Here is a 26,510-nt window from a genome sequence, read left to right on the forward strand (position 1 = left end):
TGTGTGTTTAGACAAACGAACTTGGATTTAGTGATATTTACACTAAAACTATAACATTGTCAAAAAAAATTCTATTTAATCACCTTGTCAGTACCAATTGAAATAAGTATTAAAAGAGGAGTTCAAACCATGGTTCATATTCAGGAATCCCACACTAAAAACACAGAGGGAGAGAGATTCAGCCCTTCACTTTGAGAAAATTATGGAAGTATTCCGAATGTAAAATTTTACTGAATTCTGAGATCATCTTCAACATTGATCTCCTAAAGAAGACGCTGTCTGAAACAAATAATGAAAACAAGTACATCCTTTTGGTCACACTCCTATCTAGTTTTGACTATGATGTGCAATGTTACAACAAGCAAAGAAATGTAACTAAATTGATCATAAGAATTTGAAGTCGAATTTAATAGGGAAGAAAGCCTACAACTAAAGGCTTCATTCCAAAATTCAAATATTCGAATATAGATAGCTTCATCTGAATTCAATTCATTTCCACGGCCACGGCAAATAATTAACATCAACAAGGAAAAATCTTAGTATCACCATGACTAAATATGATCCCTATCAATGATACATACAAAACAAGAACAAGTTTCTAATGGGTTTAACGATCAATTTTGACGAAACTTAGGCCACACTGTAATTACTCCTGGTCTCATCTCCTCAAAACGGTACCTGCAGCACAATATATACAACCAAATGAAATAAGAATTAAAGCAAACCTTGTTCCTAGAGACACACAATGGTATCTCATGCACTAGGGTACACTTTTTTTTACTTGTTTTCAGTGTTCTTAAACACAGATAAGAGGATGAGATGTGAAGCATGAGGAGATGTGCTACCTGTTTTCATTAAGGAAACTTCTGACAGCTGTAGGAAGGGAGGCCTGTCCCCGACTGTGATTACCAACGCCTGTAAAAATGAAAACACAATTAAGGTCCTCCTTAAAGATGATTGTTGGTTCCAACCAAGGACACAGGTTTGCTAAATGAATACTTAAATCCTAATTTTCTATTCAAGAAAATGATAAATTTTCAACAAATAAACAGATGCATTGAATGGTGCCAGGGAAGCAACAAGTATCATAACTAGAGATTTGGAGAAAAAGTTGAAAAGAATAACAAAGGAGAATTCATTTTGATAAAATGTTCCTTTTCTATAATTTTCCCAAAGAGACTGCAGGTAGAAGAGAACTATTAGCAGAAACAAGAGTGCGACTTACGACAATAAGACTAGTTGCATGCAAAATGATGATTAGTATTTTCACCTTCAAAATTGTTAGAATTCCATGATTAACTTATATGGAAAAAAAAGAAATAAATATTTAATCTTAACAGATGATTACATTATTCTATGAATCAGAGAAGTCTAAAAGTGATAAAATGTCAGATTACACTGGATTTTAAAACATACAGAAGCAAGGTGAGCACTTGGAGAATATGACATACTGACATCTTCCAAACGTTATCAAGAACTTACAAGAGAATACCAAGTAATCAAATCTGAGAATATAAATGGTTGACCAACAAAAAAAGAGAGAGAGCAAAAACAATGGATGGATGTTTATTTATATGACTAATGAAAGGTAGTTAGATTTTGAAGAATGTTTATTTATATGACTAATGAAAGGTAGTTAGATTTTGAAGAATGTTTGCTTCAATCAAATGACAACTAACAGACACTAACAAAATGTCCAAATATACATGAAACAAAACTGTTGAAAGAGAATAAACAGTATAGGAGATAGAGGCATAAAGAAAATAGAATACTACCCTCACAATAGCCTATGCGTATGCATGGTCAAAAGAAGCCAACATACCTGTTATGACATGTAATGCCAATGGTCTAAGCCGTAATGGTGCTTGGATATCCAATTTTGCACTGTTGATAAGAGCAGATTGTCCAAGCCCATTTTGTTTCACTCCATTGGCCGAACTCTTTGAGAAGCCTTGGCTTTCAATTCTGTAGAGATGTTCTTGCAATGCTTGAATAGCTTCAGTTGCATGAAGACCATGCAAATCAAGTCTCCAGATATCATTTTCATTATTCCTGATACTTAAAATTTTTCTGGCTGCATCAGAATTAAGCTCTTCAGCAGTATGCCATTCCACTTGAGCTTTCATTGAATGATGTTGAGCTGACAAATGATCCCCTCTTAAAAAAGCAAAAGAAGCTGCCCTAGAATGTCGCGATGCTGACCTGTTTCATTAAAAAGGTATGAAGTCTCAAGTCAGATTTATGATCTGAATACAGAAATGTGATCTTTCCAATATGACAACCATTGCAAAATTCTCAAATGTTGTCATCTCGAATTGTGGACAAGAATGAAAACCCTATGATTGAAAGTGTTACAAATGAAAATTTGTGAAGAGGAGATATATAATAGCACGGATTAGTCCCTTCGATTCTAAAAGAATGTGCAAAACTAGAAATGCTACCACATAAAATCAGTATTTCTAGGGCTCTTTCTCAAAACGTTATTGCAAATCAATCTAAAACCATATTACTATTTACTGACATAAAGAAAACAGCAGGTGCCACCGTGGAAGTTAACTCATTATGCAAGGGTGTTTTCATTGTAAATGATTAAGGTTAAGGTGAACTGTTAATTCGTTACTTAGTAGTAGTTTGACTTGTCAGACCAAAGACTCCATAGATATATCAGATAACAATAGAGGAATTTGTTCTAGCTATCAACTAAATTATAATGTGTTTAATTTGGAAACTTCTTGATAAGGTCAAAGTAACTCAAGCATTGAACAATATCTTTCACTCACTGCATGAAGATCCCATCTTTAGTAATGCATTTCACTATGTCATCCTATTGAAAATAAGCTACAGAAAAAAATACATAGATTCATACATAAATAAGTATATATATTACACGAGGGAGGGAAAGGCTGATAAATAAATAAACCTATTAAAGAAACACGTAAAAGCAAGTAAGACATAACAACTAACACCGTTTCCAGAAAGAATACAAGTGTTAGAATTCGTACCTCATTGTCCTTAATGCATCCTTTCGATTGCTAATGTAAATATCATCATCCTCCCATTCAGGCTCTACAGGAACAGAATTCAAGAGGTTTTGAATTGAGGAAACATTTCTATTCTCCAAGCCTTTATCGTTGTCTTGGTGCTTATCAAAGGGAATACCATCCTTGATCTTTTCCAAAGTAAGACTTTCATTAGTTTTATTCTTATATGGGGTATCATCTGTCGTAGCTATCACTGCAGATGATACTTTGTAGTCTTCAAAATTCACTGCAGAGGCCATTGTTTCCAATAAAGCTGAGGCCTTATCAACATTGTTATTAACAGCAGCCAATATATCATCTATCAAGCTATGTTCAGCCCAAAGATTCTGCTCTCTAAGCTTTTTGATAGCTAAATTAACATCTTCCTGAGCAGGAGCTCCACAGTATTTTTCATCAGAATCAGAACCTGATATTACCTTTTTGTTATTCAAACACTCTTTCAACGGTGGGAAATTTTTAGTCGGCAGAAGTACCGAAGAGAAAGGCTTTGCAGGAACATGGTTCTTCTTGACTGTAGAATCAGAAGTGCCTATAGCTGGGAAATTATCTTTATCAACTTCAGATTCAAAATTGTTGTTCTTTCTCTGCTTGAGATCAAAAGCTGTCCAACCAGAGGATTGACCCTTAGCCCACGACATCTTCTTAACAGAAGATTGGGCTGAAGCAGTCACCTTGGTTTTACAGCATAATTGGGTCTCAAATCACTTTGCAGTATCTCTGCCAGAATAATTATGCAGATATAGAACTCAGAAAGCCACGATGTCAAGATCTTGCTTGCAAAAGGTCCAAGTCAATAACTGCAAGCACAAAAGCACCATACCATGAATCAGTATGTTAGATAATCACGTTATTATATATAAATGAAAACATGATATGACAAAATATTTGATATCATAGAATGTAGTTTTTAAAATAAATCAGATGGTAAAATGAAGTAAGCTTCTCCTATAGGTTAAAATCAACCTGTGCCCCTTAACTTTTGAACATGTTAGATCATAGAACTTCTGCAGATGTTAATTACGTTAGTTCATTTCAATTTGGGAAAGAACTCAACTCATTTTTCAATTTTATTTTCTTCTCTTGTAATTAGTTTCAAAGAAGTTTATGCAAGAGAACCTCGAACTTATATCATGACATAAGTACTTGCGTATGTACGTGGAATATCTTATAAAAACAGCTTCATCAACTTATTTCAATAAATACAAATAACATCTTGAAAAACAATTTACAATTATGCAGCAACAATTTAAACTTACTCCTCTTTCATTATTAAAAACAACTTATATACAAGCTTACATGATAACAACTTATTTATCCAAGTACATCCTTAACCAGATAAAACTCTATCAATCGAAGCCCAATACAAAAAGTATGTTAATAATTTGAAAACAACACAAACCATATACATCGTTCCCAACAAACCCAAAACTAAATATAAAAAGACAATAAAAGAATCCAGCTAAAAGAAGAAAACCCACATGAAAACTAACCTTTTTTATCTTTTCAGAAGAAAAATTCAGGAGAAAGAAAGTAGCTTGAATGTTATCTGTGACTCAGAAAGCGTAGCCAAGGAATGAATCTATCGAAGGGTTGAAAAAGCGACGGAACCACAAAGTCAAACACTTGTCGGTGGAAAACAATTGCGACGGAACAGTGCTGCAGTGATTTGCACCTGTTATCCATAAATCTTCTGTATAGATATTGCAAAGAGAGGAGGAAGAACAAAACTTTGGGTGTTTTCTGGCGATTCTTCCCAAAGGGTCTCTCAGAGGCCACAAAAAGATTCCGGGGAGAGAAAACAAACACGCGAAAAAAGAGATTTGACAGCCGCCGCGCCGTCACCGTTACCGTCACAGAATCAATAACGACCGTCAAGGAATCAATACGCCAAGTGCAATCATTACTTGGGAATTTACGAAACTCGCCTCCTTGATTTCCGGTACCTATTATGGTATATCCGGTGATTGACAAAATAAATTGAGTTTTAATTGTTTTACTGAATTTTTATTTTATAATTAATTCTAAATATATTTAAATATTTATGATAAATTTGAATTATAAGAACAATATTTATATTATATGATCCACATATTAAGTTATATATGTTATTTAATTATTATAGTCCCATTAGTGTGAGTTAAATTTTGAAAATAGTTATGGAAGTCTATAGATTTAAATTTAAGGCACATGAAATTGAAACTGAAAATAAATACATTTTGAGGATTTTCCGTTTAAACATGTCTTTTATTTTATTTTTATTTTCAATTATAAGAATATAAATCCATTTTACTCCAGAAATCATACAAGAAATAACTGTAATACTTATATATTATACTAATAACTATAAAATAAAATTTATTTTCACAAATTAAAATACCTTATTTAGTTTAGAAATCAATAATACCATTCACTATGGACGGAAAATCTCTCGGAAAGGATTAATTTTCGTAAATAATGAATTAAGTTTCTTTTTCAAAAAAAAAATGTTCATAACTACTATGTTTTATACATTCATTCATACCAATGCTTTCATTATGCATAGAATATAATTATTTTGAAAACGATATCGGTGACAGACAAAAGTTTTACACAACATCACGAATCACAATTTCGGTTATAATAGTATATAATCACATTTGTGGTTATAATATGATAAGTTGGCATATTTAGATTGTTTATATCCAAATTGAAAAAATAAAATAAAACTTTAATTAATTCATTTTTAATAGTTTCAATTAATTTACTTTTTAAATTATAATTCAAACTAAATCAATTTAATTAAAAACCATTTGTATAGGGCACTTGGGATAAATTGTGTTTAACTATATACAAATATATAAATTTTGTTTTGAGACAAAACAATATTATATTATTTATCAAAAATAAAATAAAAACTTATATAGTTCTATTACTAACAATCCGTGATATGATTGGTATAATAAAAAGAAGAGGAAATTGGAAGTCACATTTGGATAATAAAAAATGTAAATAAATGGAGAAAAAAATGTATTTTGATCCACTGAAATAGTTTTCCACACATAAGTCTGAAGAGATGATAAAAAAATAGTGAAACCATTCGAAAAGATAAATATTTTTTTTATATTGTATTTAACTTAATAAACTACATAATTGTTAAAATTGTAAAAGTTATAAGTTTACAATAAAATTTTATATATAATAATTTGATAAAAAAATATCCTTTATATAATTTAACTTTGTTAGTTTTATAAATTACTAATCTTATTTTAAAATCAAGCAGAAAATCTAAATTTTCCAGATTTAATCGATTTGGATAGGATAAGATATAATTAATTTTAAGATCTAAATTAATTAAATGGTCTCGATTTTAGTTAATTAAGTTTATTTAAATCAATTAATATTTCTATTGTATCTATAACTATATATAAAGGGGATTCCCTCTTTTGTGTCCACATTTCATAATTCCAATTTTACCCTTTACAATTTAATTATTTATTAAATTTTTAAAAATTAACGGTTAATTTTACAAGTTTTTATAAAACTATTTATTTATCTCTTTTTTCTTTTTTCTCATACTATTCATCAACAATTATTTTTTTCATATTTTCTCCATACATTTCACTTTAATTTTTATAAATATACTTTTATTTTGTTCATTAACTTAATAACATTACAATATCATCAATTATAAATATAATTCGAAAAATGCGTACACGCAGGCGCGATAGCGCCTGTGTTTACACTAGTATTAAATAAAAGCTTTTAGAAACTAAAATTGGTATTAAGCAAAATATTTTTATTAAGTATTGAAATTAGATTATCAATTTATAACAAATAATGTATACTATGTTACAACAACATGAAGGATTCAACCATAAAAGCAATTCACCATGGAATGAGTTTGAATCCCTATTCTCTTCAGCCATTGAAGCACATCAACTAATTAATGAAGGACAACAAACAAGAAGCTTCACAGTTGATGGAAGATGGCAAGAGAAGGAAGGAGAAAAATGGGAAACTGGCGGAAGCCATTTGAAATGAAAAGGGAAATCATTTGGAAGAACTAAGTTATGAGAAAGCTTGGATGACATGTGTTAAGATAGTGGACACATAGTTATGGACATTTAGCATTGCATGACATGTGTTTGACGGCTTAAAATGTTTGATTAAGCTGAAGCCTCCAAAAGGCTCAGGAGGTGTTTTTAGAACTTATTGGTTTTCCTCCATCAAGATTGTATTGATCGAGCATAGCGATCAAATTATGATTGCTCAAGCAATAAAGTGGTCATTGAAATGAGGAGAACCTTAGGAGAGATATGTTTACAAGGTTGTATTTTACACAAACAAAATAGACACTACATTCTTTATGTTAAAGATATCACTTAAGCCACAATGTGTAAAGTTATATTTAAGGATGACAACGGTCGAGTCGGGTATGGATAGTGCTTACTCGCAACCTGACCCGTAAAAAAAAAATTCATCCGTTACCTGTCCGTTTACCTGTCGGGTATCCATTTAAAAAATACTCGCAGATATTTTTAAAATCCGCAGATAAATGTGGATACTCGATAATCGTAAATATTTAAAAAATATATATTCTATAAATTATTTAATATAAAAATATAAAAATAAAGTATAAATTAAATTAAATTAAATTAAATTTTAATTATAATTAAATTTGTCATAATAAAATATATTGTTAATTTTAATTTTAATTAAATTTAACTTAATAATATATAAATTAAATTTTAATTTTAATTTTATTACGGGTAACGCGTACCCGCGAGTATGGATAGTATGATATCTGCACCCGACCCGTTTATAAGCGGATATTAAAATACCTGTTACCCGCTACCCGCGGATAATAAATACCAGTTACTCGTGGGTACCCACGGGTACTAACTATCCGCCGCGAATTTTATCTGCGGATATCCGCGAGCACTGTAATGTTTTTTGTATTTTAAAAGTGCGTTTTATCATACATGTGGTGATGTTATGATATATAAAATGAGATTAATTATATAAATGCTATGAAAAGATATATGATTAATGATGAGATGTACAAACGACATATCCTTTTTTTTAATCGTAGATCTTTTATGGATTGTTTATATACATGTATATGTGTTGCTATATATACCCTAAATATGTGACGTAGAATTGGAAACTACATGACACTTAGTGGTGACGTAGGCACTAACACAAAAAAGTCTTTTGATGTTCGATATTTTGAGCATTTGACGTCTGTCCAAATCCCGACATCATATAGGGTAACGTCAAAATTAACGTCTGAGACAATGTCAGATGTCACTTAACGTCGATGGTGTGTTAGTCCGACATCTGATAATGTCAGAGAATGATGGTAGAGACGATAAATTTTGCGCCCTTTAGAGCCAAAATACAGCAAAATTTGACATCTGGTGTTGCACTGCCAAATGGGGTAGAAGAACACTACCAAATGGGGACGAAGTGTAAAATGGGCACGAAAACGAAAATTATTCGATTCAAATTTCCTAAGTCAATCCACAAATCAAAACCCAACAACTTTCGGTGGTGGAAAACGAAACAAACTCACATGCAGAGCACATCCTCGTCGTTGTCGGCGCAAAGAAGATTTGTGTTTGCGCTAGTTTTAGAAAAGAAATTAATGTCGGGGGATGGAGGCGTCACCGTTAATTGACGTCGAGCGAGACTAGGGTCGACGTTGTTTGACGTCGGGGAAGATGGGGTCTGATGTGCTTTTCAAAATGACATCGAGGACTACTTGGACCGATATAATTTGACATTGAGGATACCAATGATAGACGTTGAAATTTTCTATTTATTTACAAAAATACTACCGATATTTTTTTTACATTGGTATTCCTTTGTACTTATTTTAAAGAGGAGACGTTAATGAATTTTTTGTGTTAGTGAAGAGTACCCATGATAGTATGGTATCTTAGGTGATAACAACAAACATATAATTTACATTAGTTGAAAGTTCACAACTTTATTATCGTTTAATATATAGGTAAAACTATGAGAACAACTAGACAAATGATTTGATAACATATGTTTTAGGTGTTTTTTTCTTCTTCATAAATTATTTTCAGTTTTATGGAAGTTGCTAATGATAAATTAGCATATAAATAAATGCTTACTTTTTAAATAAATTAGAACAGTTTATTTTTATATAACAAGTATACTTAGATTGTTTACTTCTGTAAATTAATTTAATTAATACAAAAATATTTGCTAATATATTTAAAGTAATTTTTTAAAGTTTTGATTATAAACTATTAATAATTTATTTGATTTTGTTCACTATTATCATATATATTTTAATATTTTTATGAATTCAAATTAAAAAAAATTAACATAACAAATTAAGGTTTGGTTGATTTATTGAAATAAAAAAACACATGCAGACCTTTTTAACAATAAATAAAAATATTATTTTTTGAATAATAATTTAATTAACTTTGATTACTACATAATAATGCATTTTTTAGAAAATTAAAAAATTATTTATATATTATTCATTTTTATGTTGTTTTATATTTAGTTTTTTAATTAATTTTATTAACTTATTGTTTTGATAAATTAATTTATCAGTTCAGTTAAACATTTTTAAACCAATATCAGTTAAGAAGTTAATCAATTATTAACTAATTTTGGGACAGACCCTTAACAATTCCAAATTATAAAGACTAAAATTTTGTTATTTCTTCAATCTTATTAATAAGTAAATAGGTACTTATTAAACTTTCCATTAACATTCTTTATTGTGTTTATCGACAACATTTAATTTTGACTATAATTAAAATATAATTTGTAAATTTTATTAACTAATTCTAATCCGTTATTTTGAGTTTAAATTTAAAATGATAATAAAAATTTCGCAAATTTTGTAAACAATATATATTATTCTCTATAAGGAGTAAAAGTAGTTAGATTGATTTACTTCGATATTCTTTTTTAAAATGATTTTTATAAATATTCAAATACTTATTTACAACAAAATTTTATTCAATATTTAAAAAATCTAAATCTTTTTCAAAGTATTATAATTTCCCTTATTCTCTGTATAAAAACGTCTGTATAAATTATTCTGTTACAAGTTGTGCGTGATAAGCCATTTATTGTTATAAATTTTGAGTTTTAATTATCAAAAAAAACATTTGTCCTATGAAGTAGGTTTTTTTCTTCTTTCAGAAAAAGTTAAGGATAAAGATAAAAGCTTGCACGCATTCATTTACAGAACCATCTTTTACATTTTAATATCACACAAGTTATTATGACATTAAGAAAAAATTATTGTGTTCTCCTTAAAGAAGAATTACTTATCCTCCAAAAGAATCTTCACCATATATTCCTATTGGTTACTAATTAAATGATGCAGAAGTAAAAAAAAAAACAATTTTCATTAAATAAGACCTAAATCCAACTTTAAACAGTGTTGTTTTTTTGTGAAAGATAAACTTATATCAACTAGGATTATAAATTATAATTAGAAAAATCGTTTAGCAAAAAGGTAAAAATAAACTCAATTTAGTTTTGTAAATGTTGTTTGCTATAGTTTGAGACTTGAGTTATTTTAATAACATTGTTGGGAACATACCTTAAAATTCTGAAAAAAGAAGAAGAAAATACCTAAGACCTTGAGAGAGAAGAGAGAGGAAGTAGAGTCCGAACCAAGTCGCATAGCTGAGAGTTTAGGATTGGAATTCTGCCACCGCTTTTTATCATCTCGCCGTCGTCTCTCACCAACAACCTTAAAATTGTAAGTTACCTTTTCCCTCTGTTTTTTCTTACTTTATTATCTTTAAATTCCCATTGGGCATTAAAAAAAATAATCTTTTTATCCCACAATTTGTTTTTCTTTTTTCTTGGTACAACTGCTTTAGTTTCTTCCCTGAGCCTTTGATTGAATGCCCTGAAACCCATTCAAATTGGGTCTCTCAACAAAATTCCATTCTGGGTTTTGTTTCGTGTTGTTGGCTTGGCTTTATACATTTTTCTCCTTCGAATTTACGTGGCTGATGCGTAGTTTCGTATGAATTTTTCAATACATGTAAAGCTCTGGGGGAATTTCAGCATGTGTAATGATATCATTGATTCTTGGCATCGATTTATTGTTTGTGTAATGCTTTTTCTCTTGTATTTAAGATGATTATGTAGATTTGGGGCATTAACTTTACATCAAATTTTCTTCTTGATATTGTTTTGATTAGGGGATTGAAGAAGTTGTGGATATATATTTGTGGTGCTTGGTAGAGGTTACCATAGGTTATTATTCTTATTGTTCTGTTTTCTTTCTTGATTCCTTGCTTTGATTCTTTCTGGCTTTCTTTCTCTATTCATGACAGGAATACATTTTCTTTCTCCTGATGGAAATAAAGCTTTGTTTCCATCTCTTTAACTATTTGACCCAACCTGTATGGGTCGTTCCTCAATCATCCCTTTGTGAAATTGTAGAATTCTGAAATGCAGATTATCATGTCTTTCTTGGCTGGCTATGGAATGTCTTTGCTTAAGAAAAAACTTTTTTTTTTTTTCCTTTTTATGTTATTTGGTGTTTCTTTCAACTTTTATTAGGGCATAGTAATGGGTATGTATTTTGGAAAGCTTCTTTATTTTATTATTTACCTTTCTTCTAGCAGATATTGGCACAAACTTGGTTTGCTTCTATGAGCCAATCCTCGTCCTTTCTTCAGCTTCATAATGGTATTGAAGGGTTTATGTGAAAGGATTGTTGCTTCGAAATGCACTTCTAAAAGCTCAACAGAGACTGTAGATTCTACTCAGGTGCCTGCTTATTTAAAAGCAGGGTCTAGTGACAGTAAGTTTCCCAAGGCTTCCTTATGGTCAAGCATCTTTACATCTGGTTTTTCAGTGGTTGAATCATTTAGTGAATCATCGGCTTCTGAAAAGAAAGCAGTTCATTCTCGAAGTAGTGGGTGGGCAGCTGCTGTGAGGAAAGTTGTAACCAGTGGTTCAATGAGGAGATTTCATGAGCGTGTACTAGGGTCAAGCAGGACTGACATTTCAAGTTCTGATGGTGATATATGGCTTCTAGGTGTCTGTCATAAAATTTCACAGCAAGAATCAAGTGGAGGTGTAGATACTAATAATGGATTGGCATCATTTGAACAAGACTTTTCCTCAAAAATTCTAGTTACCTACCGGAAAGGTCTGATGAATATTTACTACTTTTTTTTCTGGAATATATTAAGATAATAGATATTAGACTAACAAAGTTTAATATGCATACTCTATAGGCTTTGATGCTATTGAAGATTCAAAGTATACTAGTGATGTTAATTGGGGCTGTATGCTTCGGAGCAGTCAGATGCTTGTTGCTCAGGTATTATGTCTACTATTTAATGATTGCTTTTGACAATAGAATTGTTATATAATCGCTGTCTTCTTTCATCATGTTTCTGTTGTCGTTCAAAGTGAGGCAACTAATGTGGCTTTCTTGTGGTGTGCAGGCATTACTTTTTCATAAATTAGGTAGATCGTGGAGAAAATCTGTTGATAAGGTCAGGTGATTGATATGCAATATGTTGTTTCAGTAATTGGACTGTGTTTTCTCCTCTACCCTTCTTTTGTTTATCTTTTTGCATGTCTTGTTTTGCCTTGAGATATATTGCACTTGGGTTGACTCATTGTTGTATTTTTTCTATTTCATTAATTTGCAGCCAGTGGATAAAGAATATTTAAAAATCTTGCAACTTTTTGGTGATTCAGAGGCTTCTGCCTTTTCTATCCACAATCTTCTTCAAGCTGGTAAGGGTTATGGCCTTGCTGTTGGATCATGGGTGGGACCATATGCCATGTGTCGCACTTGGGAAGTTCTTGCCCGTAGCCATAGGGAGAAAAATGACCTTGGAGAACCACCACTTCCAATGGCTATTTATGTTGTTTCTGGAGACGAGGATGGGGAACGCGGCGGAGCACCGGTTGTCTGCATTGAAGATGCCTTCAAACACTGTTCTGAGTTTTCAAGGGGCCAAGCTGCTTGGACACCTCTTCTTTTGTTGGTTCCTTTGGTTCTTGGACTAGATAAAGTCAATCCAAGGTGTGTTACATTTTCAAGGTTCATTGTTACTATTGAAGTGATCACTCAGGTAGACTCATGTAATTATTCATTCTAGGCCTGCAAAAGCCGTTGTTGGCTTAAACTTAATCCATTTTGTGCATACTGATGTAACCCAGATGATTATTGTCCGTCTCTCTAAAGATTTAGTGTCCAATAGGGATAATAAATAGGTGTATTAGGTGTTTGCATGTAGTCTCATAAGCATAGGTAAATTTACCTATATGTTATATGTTTGGCAGATGAAGTTTTTAAAATTTCAATGTTTACTGTAGTGCAACCACTGATAGTTGCATGTATGAGCTATTGTCAGGTATATTCCGTTATTGCACTCGACTTTTAAATTTCCCCAAAGCCTTGGCATCATGGGTGGCAAACCAGGTGCTTCAACATACATTATTGGTGTTCAGAGTGAAAAGGCATTCTACCTTGATCCACATGATGTTCAGACGGTAAGAAAGTATAAATTATGCTTTTTGCACCTTATATACTTTTGAGATTGTGAAATTTGTATCATATTTCTCAAATATGGATTAACTTATTGAATGTATAATTTACTGGCACGCTTTGCTCCATCTTGATTTCAAATCTGCTGTCAATTACTGAAAAAAGGCTATATTACATGTTTTTGTGTATTGATATAATAAATGCTTTCTTTTCCACTAAAAAAATTTTCTAACTTGCTAGTATTTATAGATATTTTTTTAATTTTTGTTGGCACTCTATTCTCAGTGATGACTACCACATATCATAGTTTGGCTTTTGACTATATAATAGAATTATCTTTATGTATGCAAATACACACACATTATATATATATATATATATATATATATAACTATATATATATAACTTTTCAATGATCTTCCTAAATGTTTTGCAGGAATAAAATCATGCATAATTTGTTAGTTATTGTGCCATATTGTGATCTTGAATTTGTAAATGGGTAGCCAACAAGGGCTCTTGAACTTTTGTTACAAATTGTTGACTATGATATAGGAAAAGGCTAGTAGAACTCAGTTGTAGTTATACACATATTTGGAGATTGGCAGAGCTTGCATGGTTTTTGGTATTTAGAGGAAATACGGATCTCTTTGCCAATCTTGAGTTCTAAACAAAATAACAAGAAAGAACCGGTAATCACTAAAAGGAAAGAAAGTATTCAAACAGTTGGATCCATGATAACCTAGTTGTTGGGAGGGAATGAAATCCTTTTTTTTTTACTATTTAAGCACGACTTCAATCATACAGTGTTTAGGTTGTTATTGTGTTGGTGAAGCATTAATAGTTCACTAAGTATGTCTGAAATGGTTTTCAGGTAGTTAATATCAGTGGGGATACTCAGGAGCCTAATAGTACTTCATCGTACCATTGCAAGTAGGCTTTATATGAGCATTTATTGATTTTATTTGATTCTGTTACCTATAATTCGTTCATTCTGGATTGTCTAAGTTTTTCAAAACTCTTATCAGTGTTATGAGGCACATACCCCTAGATTCAATTGATCCATCCTTGGCTATTGGATTTTACTGCCGAGACAAAGGTTTGCTGCTTACTTTGGCTTAATTTCTTGAGTTCAATAACTATGGCTAATATGTAAGCTTTCTCATCATCAATGGTGGTTGGCAGATGATTTTGATGATTTCTGCTCCCAAGCTTCCAAGCTTGCAGAAGAATCAAACGGTGCACCATTGTTCACTGTAGCTCAGTCCCGGAGTTTCTCAAAGCAAGTCTCTGGTAATGATGTCTCAGGTGACAACACCGGATTCGAAGAGGATGCTTTCCTCGGCACCGACCACGACGATAACGATGCAGGAACCAATGAGGATGATTGGCAACTCTTATAAATGCCATTGCCAGACAGAGACTATGACATAGATTCAAAGCACCGCATCAAAAAATTGTTGCTTGATTCTCACGGGCCTAATTGCCACTGCATGTGGGGTTGATCCCCCTGGCATGAGGCTCCCACTCTTCAAACATTGTTTAATAGTCCTGTAGAAAGTAATTTAAACTCATTATGATTCTTTGCCTTAAATCGTTATTTGCTCATTTGTTTATATAGCTAACCAGAATTTGTTGTACATTACAGCAGCTAGTTTGATCATATTTGTTGCCTTTACCCCTTTATTGGCTACAAAAAATGTAGTGGATAGTACTGTGGGGCTACAAATAAATGGTAGAAAGTGGTTCATGCTGAGATGGAATGTTTTCTTTAGAAGACAGTATAAACTAATCACTTGAGTCCCTTGATATAAACTATGGTTCAAGTTTTCTGCTAGCTGTTCTGCAGTGATGTTGCATTAGCCAGTCATGTGAATGATGAGTATGTGTGTTTGGTTAGACATTTAAGCATCACATGTATTAAGAAATCAAATGTGATAGAAGAAATTTGATGCATTTACGTTTAACACATATTCAACATCTTTATAATCACACCTTATGGACATGCCAATAATGCTGTCTATCACCTTGGTTACATAGTTTGACTTTCAACCGAATCTAATGGTTAAATTATAGTAACCCAGAGCCTCTCCAATGAACTTAACAATGACAAAAATATCTGAATAATTTGATGAGGAAAAATCAAAGTTCCAAACTGAGTTAAAGTTTTCCTTTGAAATGTTTTTGCCACTTGCAGAAAATCTGCATAAGCGAATATATGCTGTCAGCATTTGTTGTAAAGCAATGCATCATGTGCTGATAAAGTAGAATCAAATATGTACCTCTTTATTATATTCGAATGACTCAAATCTATCTAGCACAAGCTAGCTAATTAAACTGCTATTAAATGGAATGGAATGGTGGATTCAGTTTGAGCATAGCAAATTAGAAATGATTATAGTCTTCAAAGATACACAGAAGAAATAAGGACAAGAATAAGATGATAGTAAAATGATTCAAATGTGTTTATATTTTAAAAGAGATATATCATGTCACTCTTAATGTATAAAAGGGTATAATATAATTTTTCTAAACATAATTCAAGTGAAAAGATTTTTAATTTATTACCGAGTTTTCAAAATAAATTATTGAATTAAAATTGTTTGAATAGTATACTTGTGAGCCCCTTTTTCCAGCTTATAATTTGTTGGGCCTGGCTTTTTAGTAGGCCCAAGGCCAGCCCAGTAAGGGACCCCAATACCCCTTCCAACTACTCACTATTCCACTTGTCTCTTTTTTAGAAACAGTCCCTTCTTCTACTTCTCATATCTCCAGCAAGGTGCTATGCTAGGGAACAATATTCTTTCGTCTCCAAGCTAGCTCTACCCATTCCACCTCCGAGTAAGTTGAACCTCAGAGTCTTGGGTCTGTTTCCTCCTCTTTACACCGTTTAAGTGTGTTGGTCTGGTTAGGGTTTAATCTCACACCCTGGTTTATCTTGGTTCTATGTTTCAGCTCATTGTTCTAGCCCTTGGAACCGTGGTACTCCTTAGTTGTGGGTTTGTTGCGTTTTGTTAGCGTCTAAGCAAGGTAAGGGAAGCTAGGTCTCTTCTTTTTTTTGTGTCTTGAAGTATGTGGTCTGTTTCTGCTTCTGTTGTATGCATAAAGTGATTTAAAAATGCTTATATCTATTTTGAGTGAACTATATGGATTGTACTTGGCTGTGTTGGATGCTGCATGCGTGAAACAGTGGGAGAGAGTTGGTATTCTCGCCCAAGCGAGCTCGTCTCGCCTAGGCAAGAATAGCAGAAGCTCGCCCTGGTGCTGCTCGAGCATCTCGCTCAGGCGACCAACTCTTGTTTTGAGCGACGCATTACCTCGCTAAGGCGAGAATGGCTCGCCCAAGCGAGCACTCGAGGAAAGCCAGTGTGCTCTGCTCGCATCCTCGTTCAGGCGAGGGATTTTAGTTTTGGGCGAGTGGTGATCTCGCCCAAGCGAGGGCTCGCAGAGTGCCACTGTTACAGGCCTCGCCTAGGCGAGAATGCCTAGCTGAAGCGAGACAGCTATTGTCGCTTAGGCGAGGGCTTCTAGCCCAAGAGAGGACAGCGCAGGTTCAGGCTTTATGTTTCTGTTTACGTTGTGCGTGGATACTTATCTCGAACATACATGATTCATGTGGAATTGCATGAGTTGTATGTGTTATGTGAACTGGAGTTGGTATGCTAGAAGTGATTATTGCATGAAACTGTTAATTGGTGGTGTTGGCATGGGAAGTTGATGTTTGAAATGAAAGTGGTGGTTATGGTATGAGAAATGTGATTTTGGTTGTGAGATAGGCGTAATTCCATGAGTCTCGTGGGGAGATCTCATGGTGGTGTGTAGTGTATATATTAATATAAGAATTTAAGTAACAATTGCATACCGAAACTCTAAAGGGTCAGTGAATCTCATGTAGAGCAAACTGATCCAAGTGGTGAGAGTAGCGGGAGGCCCTAGTCTCTGGCAAGATAATGACCTTAAACGTTTAAAGGCTAACCTTGTGTGTGGTAGGGTGAAACCCATTGGCAATGGCTCTGCAGAGCAGTAGAGGCCACCACAAGTGCAAGCATCTAGTGAATCTGATTTTAATATATTTATCCGGATAATTGAGTCATAGTGTCTTGCTTGGTTGCTCTAACATGAATTGGTGCCTACTTTGCTGCATGCTTGAGAACTGTTTTAAATATATGTGTGCTATAATAGGTTAAATTCGTCTTTCACTAGCTTACCCTTTTGATTTCGTGTTTGTGCTTGTCTTTCTTTTTCTTTTGCGATGATCACCTCTTGGTGGGAGCAGATGAGAGAAACGTTCAAGGTGGGTCTGGTGGTAGCAACGGTGCAGCTTAGAGTATCCTGTTCTTGGTGGTTCTTAGGAGCAGTTTCACGGTCATGGGGCCTTTTTGTAATAGTTGTCTTAGTGACAACTCCTTTTGCAAACTCTTTTACTGTCAATTTCTATGTTAAGTCCCTGGCATTATGTTAGATATGCCCTAGTACATTCTAGTACCTTTATGGATGATTGTAAAAGTACATTGTTTGATTATGATGTTCATCTGATAACTCTGCTTTTTTTATAATGATGTGATGTTTTAATTTAGTTGAATTATTCTATTTAAATGAGATTTCACTGGTACATAATATAATCATGCATCTGTGAGTGTAACATACTCTTATGTAATCACCCTTTTTTTCAATATTTCTCTGATTTTTTGCGTGAAATATTGGTACATTATATTAACACTTATACTCTCACACACAATAATAATAATAATAATAAATAATAATAATAATATTATTATTATTATTATTATTATTAATTTTAGAATAAATAATGTTAAATTTTAAAGACTAAAATCTTAACCAAGATTGTTTTACTCTAATGCCTTAATTTAAGTTTTAACTCTATTATAAATTTGAAATATTTTTAACTGAGTTTCTATTAAATCTTTTAAAATATTAATTACTTAAAATTTGTATATCCTTCAATTAATTTTTTATTATTTATTTTTTCTTCGTTTAGTAATCCGGTTGGTATCCTACTTGTCACCTTGTTTACTTGTATTTTTTATGTTAAAAAACTGTAAGATTTTATGATTAATATAAAATAATATGATATTTTAATTAAATAAAATGATAAATAATTTTTATTATTTGATTACTAAGGCGTAAGATTATTTTATATTAGTAAAAAAATCTAACAATTTTAAATGAAGACAAATATATTAATTTAATTAATACAACAATTAAATGAAAAGAATTGATTAAAAAATGTAAAAGTCTTTACACTCAATTAACAAAAAAAATTAATAAAAATTAATATAAAAACATCTAAGAGACCTTACTCTTAGTTTTATACTTATATTTCTTATATAATTTTTATATAATATTTCCTAAAATTGAAGTGAATGTAAATATTGTCCCAAAATTGTGATGATCGACGAAACATTACTCACATAATAACTGAAACTCGATAGTAATATTTAGGAGTGATTCGTTGTACCATTATCACTGAAGAGAAGAAAAACAAGTTACGTGGTTTCTCTCTTCAGATCTGTCTCACTCTTTCACTCTCATTTTTTCACGCGTTTGAAAAGTCCTACAAACTTTCGTTACTTCTCAAACATTGTCGTGCTGAATTACTGCATCTTTTCTTACTTTCCTTCTTTGCAGCTTCATTTTCTGCAAGATGGATCCGTCGTCATTGCTGTTTAGTCACCTCAAGGTTCGTCTTTTTCTCGCTGATTATGAGTCTCTGGACTTTGAATTTTTCTGGGTCATTGGTACAACCTTTTTTTTCTGATTTTTTTTATGGTTTGTGTTTCTTGGAATTTCATCAGGGTGCAGACCCGTTCTTCCTGCTAGCGGGACCTAATGTGATTGAATCAGAGGATCACATTCTGCGGATGGCTAAGCACGTCAAGAGCATTGCAACTGAGTATGTAGCTATCTTTATTTATGATTAATGTTATTTTTTTTTGTCTCTGGGAAAATAAATGCCATTTGATGGAAATGCCTTAGGACATTGCTACTTAGCACTATGAATTATCAAACACTTATCAGGTGTTGATTTTAGAATAAAGTAGATTTTTTGCAACTCATCTTAGATGTTTCCTTTTCATGAGAAAAAGATGAATACTGGAGTAATACTCATCGGTTTGAAGCCAACTTTTGTTTTGTCTTCAGTATGAAGTTAAATACTTTCTCCTTGTTAATATTTAAAGTAAAAAGCAAATTAGAGTAACAATGGATAAGATTTATTTAGTTTGCGCATGATCTCGTGTTTTTTTAATGTTTACAGCTATCCCCTTATAGGGATACACACTATAATATGTTTTTTGGGTATCGAGGATGTTGATGTAGTATATTTCAAACAATTAGAGGGGTTCGTGTAAGATAAAAGAGGAAGGATTATTGGAGGGAATTAAACGAAGGTTATAAGTGTGATTGACTGTTAAAGTATGGGTATGAATATGGTAAGAACTAATTGAAAAACTGTAACATGACAATCACATGGTTTCCTGATGGTGCAGCAACTTACACATAATTGTCCAAGTAAAAATCGTGAATAAAAATGATTAGTAGATGTGATGTTAATTGTTGATGGCTAACAAGAATATATACGTGTCTTTCAGGGTTGGAATACCTTTGGTTTTCAAGTCAAGCTTTGACAAAGCTAACCGAACATCATCAAAATCATTTCGTGGCCCGGGGATGGTTGAGGGATTAAAGGTTCATATTTCTGCTGTTTTGTTATGATAATATCCTTGTGGTTGGTTTCTTGAGGATTCTAGGTGTTGTAATTGTCCAATAACTTGAGACTATATTAGATCTGTGTAAATTTTTCATGACTTTAAAATAACCCCAAAAGATAGCTTGTAGCCAGAGGTGTTTAGTTTCCAAATCATAGTGAGGGTACTTTGGCCATATATCTTGCCAATAATTTTTAACACGGTCCTTTATGTTTTTTCTGGTTCCACCTATCCTCGAGATTCTGGAGTTAAATATTGTCAGAGTTGGAGGTAGCTTCTGTACACTTTATTGCAGGGCCTTGAAAAATCTCATCTTTCTAGTTTCCTTGTAAGGACATTCAAGGTTCTGAATTAGCAGTGATGTCACCTTGCAGTGCCAAAACAATGAGATACTATACTGGTGGTACTAGTCAAATTAGGAGTCATCTTTGTAGTATGTGGGAATTATACAGAAGTCTTACTTAGGAAGGAATTATTTATGACCTATATAGCCGTTGACACTGGCACTGGTACAGTAATAGACATTTTGTGTATTTTGTTTAAAATGTAAGTTGCGTTACCTAAATCATCGTATTTGTGCTGGATAATGCTATTTTATCCTAGTTGAACGTTTTCCTTTTCTTATTTTTCTGTTTTATTCTCAGATACTCGAGAAGGTTAAAATAGCTTATGACATCCCTATAGTGACGGATGTGCATGAGACCATCCAGGTAAAGTATTTAGTTTTATTGAATTCATGTTTCATGGCCTTCTTGCAGGGGTTGAGGATCATATATAGTACTGACATTATTTAGCATAGGCTAGTATGATTTGAATTATATGTTGTTTCAAAAGGATATCATTATATGTTTATTAGTGCTGAAATAGGAAAATGGAAAAAAGTTTTCTTAATTGCTTCGATAAATGCAATGTGCATCATGAAATAGTTGATACCTTGTTTAAATTCTTATATGTTATTTTCCCTGGTGTAATCAATTTACGTAGAAACAGTAACTTGAAAAACATTTTGCTCAGATCTTCCATTAGTATGAAACCATATCTTATACATCCGAGTTTGGCTCTCTTATTAACGCTGATATTTTCCTTAACAATTTGTTGTACCCATCTAAATTTGAAAATTAAAATGGTTAGCGCCTTTATTATTAAAAATTTGTAATATTATCATATTGAATGATCAAATTTATACTTCCAGTTTATAATTGTGAATGGTGCGTGGTATTTTCTTATGTTAGATTCTGACTCGTAATCTACCTTGGACACATATATCTTTTTTGCCAGTGTGAAGCAGTTGGCAGAGTTGCAGATATCATTCAGATTCCCGCATTCCTGTGTCGCCAAGTAAATAGATATTGCATTCAATTTCATTATCCATTATAATGGGCAATTAAATTTAGTTGATGTGTCACCTTTACTTGTTTCATTCGTTTTGCTTCTAATGACAGACCGATCTTCTAGTTGCAGCAGCCAAAACTGGGAAAATTATCAACATTAAGAAGGGCCAGTTCTGTGCTCCTTCTGTTAGTATACTATCCAACTTTATGAGTTACAATTTCAATAGTTAGCAATGACTTAACTTAAGCCTGGGAATTAGTGTCTACTGACTTTTACCATTATTGTTTCGTTGTTTTCATGTCTATAGGTCATGGCAAATTCAGCTGAAAAAGTTCGGTTAGCTGGAAATCCTAATGTGATGGTTTGTGAGAGAGGAACAATGTTTGGATACAGTGAGTAAATAGCTACTATGTAGAGGTTTTCTGTATGTTTCTGAATTTTGTGAATCTTGCAAGAACCAGAATAATTGATGAGTAATTGCTTTTAAGTGGAGAAAATTAATTGTTTTTCTTTTCATTCTCTAATGCTTCATTTCTAGAGCATTTTGTTGTACTGCAAGATGTGATTTCACTAAGAAAATCCTATCAAGTGATGATAGTTATTGCTGTATGCCCACCTGTTGTATTTTCATAGTAGTCTTGTGTTCTTTTCACTTGTCTAATTTAACATTGCAATCTCAATTTTGTTTTCCTAATCTGTTATCTGCCTTCTTGGCCTCTCATTTTTAATCAAAACTTTTAATGTGTATATGATGTATAATATTGCCTTAGAAAAGCAATCATTGAAATCAGTTGCCTTTTGCATTTTTCTTTACAAAACCCAGAATTGATTAAAATCTTTTCCCTTTTCATGCAGATGATTTGATTGTTGATCCACGTAACTTGGAGTGGATGAGAGAAGCCAATTGTCCCATTGTAAGTAGACCTTTCTTTTATAGTATGTTTTAGGATAAAATATTTGAATATTTATATCCTTTCTTATTAAATGAAAGGTTAAAGTGGAGAAGGGCAGTTTCTTCCAGCAGCTTTTCTTGATGGCATAGTCCCAATCATTTATTTGATGAAAATATTTTAGTTGATTGAATGACAAATCCCTGTGAACACAATCAACCTGATACACAACTTTTGATGTGGACGATGTTGCTTCAATTGCTTACCCTATGGACATTTTCTCTCATGCTCCTATCTCTCCTTTCTCTGCAACTCGTACTGACTTAGGATAAGGTTGATTCCATAGTTCCTGAAAATATTTTTTTCTTCGGCCGGATACATTACCCAGGTTTTAATATGTAGATGACTTTCATTAATAGTCTTTAGTAAATATCCCTAAAAAGCTAGAATTAGAGTGTTTTATTTTGAATATAAAATTCAAAGAATTGATTCTTGTGTGGTTTAGAGGATCTAATTCATTTTTTATTGATCTTTTAGTCAAAGAGGTGTATTAAAATTTCATTTTTTTGCAATCTCAAATTAATATATTAGTTATTTACTCAATTGATGAAATTAAAAATAAGAAAACCAGAGTGCATGCATTTATTTTTAGTATCTATAAGAGTGATACTTAATTTAGTTCTTTACTATATTCCCTTATCATGTAGAACTATTCTTTTACCCAGTCTTTTGTATCAATTTAAATTTCCTCATGGTGAAGTTTCTTGCACCTATCTCTGATGCTGTTTAGTTTTTGGAAAACCCAAATATTTGATATTGGTGCTTGCCTTAGGTAGCTGATATAACACATTCGCTACAACAGCCTGCTGGAAAGAAGGTATGCTTACTATTGTTGACTCCCATATTTGTTTGATATTAACTTCGTTTTGAACAGTCTATTTCATGTGATACTATTTTAGCTTGCAACATAAAATAGTGGAATAAACACTGCTGTAGTATTCGTGTTGACAGTATCTGTTAGAATATTTGAATTGTTATTTTATTTTCCAAGTCTTATTATATTAGCAGTCTTTTTGGGCTATAAGCTTATTTAAGTTTGCTACACTAGAACATGACCGAGATTAAGAGTAAAATCATACAAGTTGGTTCTTTGCAGTTTGTATTTTCCAACACAGCACATTAATCTTCTATCAGCCATTGACAAGTTTTTTCCTCCCTTTCTCTTTCACATCAATTATCTCAATTTCAACCGTCTCTTTTATATATTTGCGTTTGGTATGTTGGTACGTGAATATAGCATAGGCCAAATGTCACTCAATTAATTTCGCTGGGAGAGTTACAGATCACAGTTTTCAGATTTACATTGTCAAAAGCGCATGCATTGCTTCTATGCTTTGCTGATTTATGAGGAACTGAGAATCATTTAGAATCTTTGACCGATGAGATTTTCACTCTCTGTGGGTTTGTTGTATAAACTTCTATGCTATGCTGCATTAATATGTTTAAGTATATTCACTTCTATAGTTCAAGGATTTCATTGACATTCTGAAATGACCTTTCCAAGTCTTACACCAGTTTGGTTGGATTAAGATTCTGTTTTCATGTATAGTTGGATGGGGGAGGTGTTGCAAGTGGAGGTCTTCGAGAACTAATACCTTGCATTGCAAGGACCGCAGTTGCCGTTGGAGTGGATGGGATCTTCATGGAGGTATAGAGAATAGCCTATGCCAATTACAATTTAGTAGTACTTTATAAAAGAAGGTATTTTAGAGTAAAATTTCAGCTATATAATTATGGCTTGCAATTCCAAGATCTTCCATTCAAAGAGTATCTTTATCTGTTTAGTTTTGTCTATTGCTGAGCTTCTAAAAGCTTTCTTGGGCTTTCAGGTGCATGATGATCCACTGAATGCTCCTGTTGATGGACCAACACAGTGGGTGAGTTGTTGCTTACCGCAGTTATTCAGATTAATACACATAATTTCCTCAATATTTCCTTTCCTTTGGATGGTCCCTGTATTTTTTTTTTCAACTAGGGCACTTAACTATGTTCAATATTATCTTATGTGACAGCCTTTGCGCCATTTGAAGGAGCTACTTGAGGAGCTTGTAGCTATTGCTGTAAGTTGTTACTTGAAATTTATGATTCTAAGTCGCATGATATAACCTCTAAATAGGCAATTGGGAAGAGTCTTTATATCCCTATGGCCTAGGAAATATCTTATTGTAAATATATGAAATCTTGTTTGTTATTAAACATCTTACCGACAAAGATGATAGTAAATACTCTTTTAGTATAAATTTCCAACTCATACTATTCTGTTCTGTGATTGGGAGGTTGGTTGATGAGATTGGTACGTCAAGAAGGTTAGGGTTCTAGTTATGAGATCAACAGTGATTGACCAATAAGAAAACGAAGGGTTGATAATGAATCTACTTTTGATTAAGTTAGATTTCAACAAGCTGAATTTGTTACTCTCTTCAGTGAATCCTAAGTTAGTCTTGGAGATCAGAAGATTGTTACACATAATTAAAAGGATTGAGCTTCTCTGTTTTCTATCGGTATAAAAATTTAATGGACTCATGGGATTGGTCTTTATTCCATATTAGAATATGTTTCAAAATAAACTCCTTTGAGTTCAATTTTTTAAAGAGATATACTACTTACTGGCAAATTCAACTTCCTCTCGGAAAGGCTTTAATCTCTTGAATTTGGATGTGATGAAAAATCAGAGTTCCTAGTTCAGTTGATGTATATTTCATATATATGAAAAAAAGGAGTACATTATAAGGAAAATTTTTATCTTGTAACACTCAACCCTTTGTACCCTGTGTTGGTACGTAAGGAGAGGTGGTGGAACAATGTCAAACTATTTTTCAGTTGGTGGAGTCAATAAGCTGCTTTGTAGTTTTGAACCTGAATTCCACTAACACCAGTTTGATATCTTGTAGAAGGTAAGCAAAGGGAAGAAACAGTTCAAAATTGACCTCACGCCATTTCGTGAATAATGGTAAGAAATGCTTTTCTTTCATCATATATTCATTTATGTTTTTTTTTCTCCAGCCAGTTAAGGTTCCTTTTTCTTTGTTGATTTTTGACTAAAATTATATCCTGCAAGCATGTGATTTCACATCTTATTGTGAAAGCATGTTCTTAAAGCCATTTTCACAGGGTCTAAAAATTTTATGTACTACATGAAATATCCATTGATAAAGATAAAACCAAAATCGAACTTTAAAGTCAATCAGTTGTATAAGTTATCCTTGCACTTAATTAAACACTGACCAATTGCTAGATTGTTATCAAACTTACGGAAACATGGAAATGAGATTTTAAATAACCAGAAACTTCTAATGCAAAACCCGACCAGGATTGCAACACATTAATATGAATTCAGAACTAATTATCCTGTTGTGATTTGAGTTAAATCAGAAGTGCTTTACCTATTTTAAAGTATAAATGCATACACATCTTCTAATCCAGACTTTGTTTGCAGGTGATGGTTTTCGGTCATGCTGAATATGATTCTGAGTTTTGATCTTTTAAGATCTCTCAAGGTTGAATACAAGGAGATCTAGTTGATCTCAAAAATATTATTTGATAATCTATGCTTGTTACTCTGAAGTGGTAACACCACCAACTAATGTTGCTCAAATATCATGTGTAGCCTTAATCATATCAGTTGTTAAAGTTGAGACAATTAATTGAACACTGTTTATTAACTAAGTTTATTATCAGGAAATGAATTTATTTTCTGCCATTTCTCCAATTACTTTATTTAACGCTTTCCAGCCATTACTATAAAATATCTCAAAGTAAATTGGCTCTAGTGTACAAAATGTTAGCCTAGTGGCTTTAGTATATTCTTAACTTTTTAGGAGAAATTACAGAACTGATGATGAGTAAATAGTCTATGCAAGTATGATAAGCTTAAATATTTCAATAGTAAATATTTTAAATGTTATATTTAATGTGCTTTTTTTTTAACGAGTGACTCGGTAAATGTTTTCCA

The 26,510-nt window shown here is 32.4% G+C and overlaps 3 protein-coding genes and 1 long non-coding RNA gene across 12 annotated transcripts; 3 read left to right on the forward strand and 1 right to left on the reverse strand.

Moving 5' to 3' along the window:
* Positions 1-380: 380 nt before the first annotated feature.
* LOC114185299 (smr (Small MutS Related) domain-containing protein) lies at positions 381-4,810 on the reverse strand. The gene is made up of 5 exons (XM_028072953.2): positions 4,532-4,810; positions 3,003-3,838; positions 1,823-2,202; positions 846-915; positions 381-678 (listed from the first exon to the last, which is right to left on the reverse strand). The coding sequence occupies exons 2-5, from the start codon at positions 3,677-3,679 to the stop codon at positions 615-617; spliced, it is 1,191 nt and encodes a 396-aa protein (XP_027928754.1). The 5' UTR covers positions 3,680-3,838; positions 4,532-4,810; the 3' UTR covers positions 381-614.
* A 5,732-nt stretch (positions 4,811-10,542) lies between these two features.
* LOC114185541 (cysteine protease ATG4) lies at positions 10,543-15,385 on the forward strand. Of its 8 annotated transcripts, none has more exons than XM_028073331.2 (10): positions 10,543-10,785; positions 11,663-11,844; positions 11,944-12,195; positions 12,284-12,369; positions 12,497-12,547; positions 12,707-13,086; positions 13,418-13,556; positions 14,423-14,481; positions 14,577-14,647; positions 14,734-15,385. In XM_028073331.2, the coding sequence occupies exons 2-10, from the start codon at positions 11,727-11,729 to the stop codon at positions 14,949-14,951; spliced, it is 1,374 nt and encodes a 457-aa protein (XP_027929132.1). In that variant the 5' UTR covers positions 10,543-10,785; positions 11,663-11,726; the 3' UTR covers positions 14,952-15,385. The 8 variants fall into 8 exon arrangements, with proteins under 8 accessions (XP_027929132.1, XP_085530258.1, XP_027929131.1 ...); XM_085674132.1 differs by having other exon boundaries at positions 10,614-10,785; positions 11,666-11,844; positions 11,941-12,195; XM_028073330.2 differs by having other exon boundaries at positions 10,614-10,785; positions 11,666-11,844.
* Positions 15,386-16,302: 917 nt separating this feature from the next.
* On the forward strand, positions 16,303-18,088 carry LOC114183415 (uncharacterized). The gene is made up of 3 exons (XR_003604361.1): positions 16,303-16,389; positions 16,504-16,578; positions 17,825-18,088. It is a non-coding gene; the product is annotated as an uncharacterized LOC114183415 (long non-coding RNA).
* Positions 18,089-18,959: 871 nt separating this feature from the next.
* On the forward strand, positions 18,960-26,258 carry LOC114183413 (2-dehydro-3-deoxyphosphooctonate aldolase). 2 transcript variants are annotated; one of them, XM_028070426.2, is made up of 15 exons: positions 18,960-19,054; positions 19,198-19,249; positions 19,365-19,462; positions 20,160-20,256; positions 20,921-20,986; positions 21,555-21,614; positions 21,719-21,793; positions 21,916-22,000; positions 22,464-22,522; positions 23,331-23,375; positions 24,108-24,206; positions 24,388-24,435; positions 24,571-24,618; positions 25,450-25,508; positions 25,995-26,258. In XM_028070426.2, the coding sequence occupies exons 2-14, from the start codon at positions 19,214-19,216 to the stop codon at positions 25,504-25,506; spliced, it is 873 nt and encodes a 290-aa protein (XP_027926227.1). In that variant the 5' UTR covers positions 18,960-19,054; positions 19,198-19,213; the 3' UTR covers positions 25,507-25,508; positions 25,995-26,258. The 2 variants fall into 2 exon arrangements, with proteins under 2 accessions (XP_027926227.1, XP_027926226.1); XM_028070425.2 differs by having other exon boundaries at positions 19,013-19,249.
* The last annotated feature ends 252 nt before the right edge of the window (positions 26,259-26,510 follow it).

This window comes from Vigna unguiculata, chromosome 5 (genome assembly GCF_037176805.1).
Source record: "Vigna unguiculata cultivar grain cowpea cultivar isolate G323 ecotype 2 chromosome 5, ASM3717680v1, whole genome shotgun sequence".
NCBI lineage: Eukaryota > Viridiplantae > Streptophyta > Magnoliopsida > Fabales > Fabaceae > Vigna > Vigna unguiculata.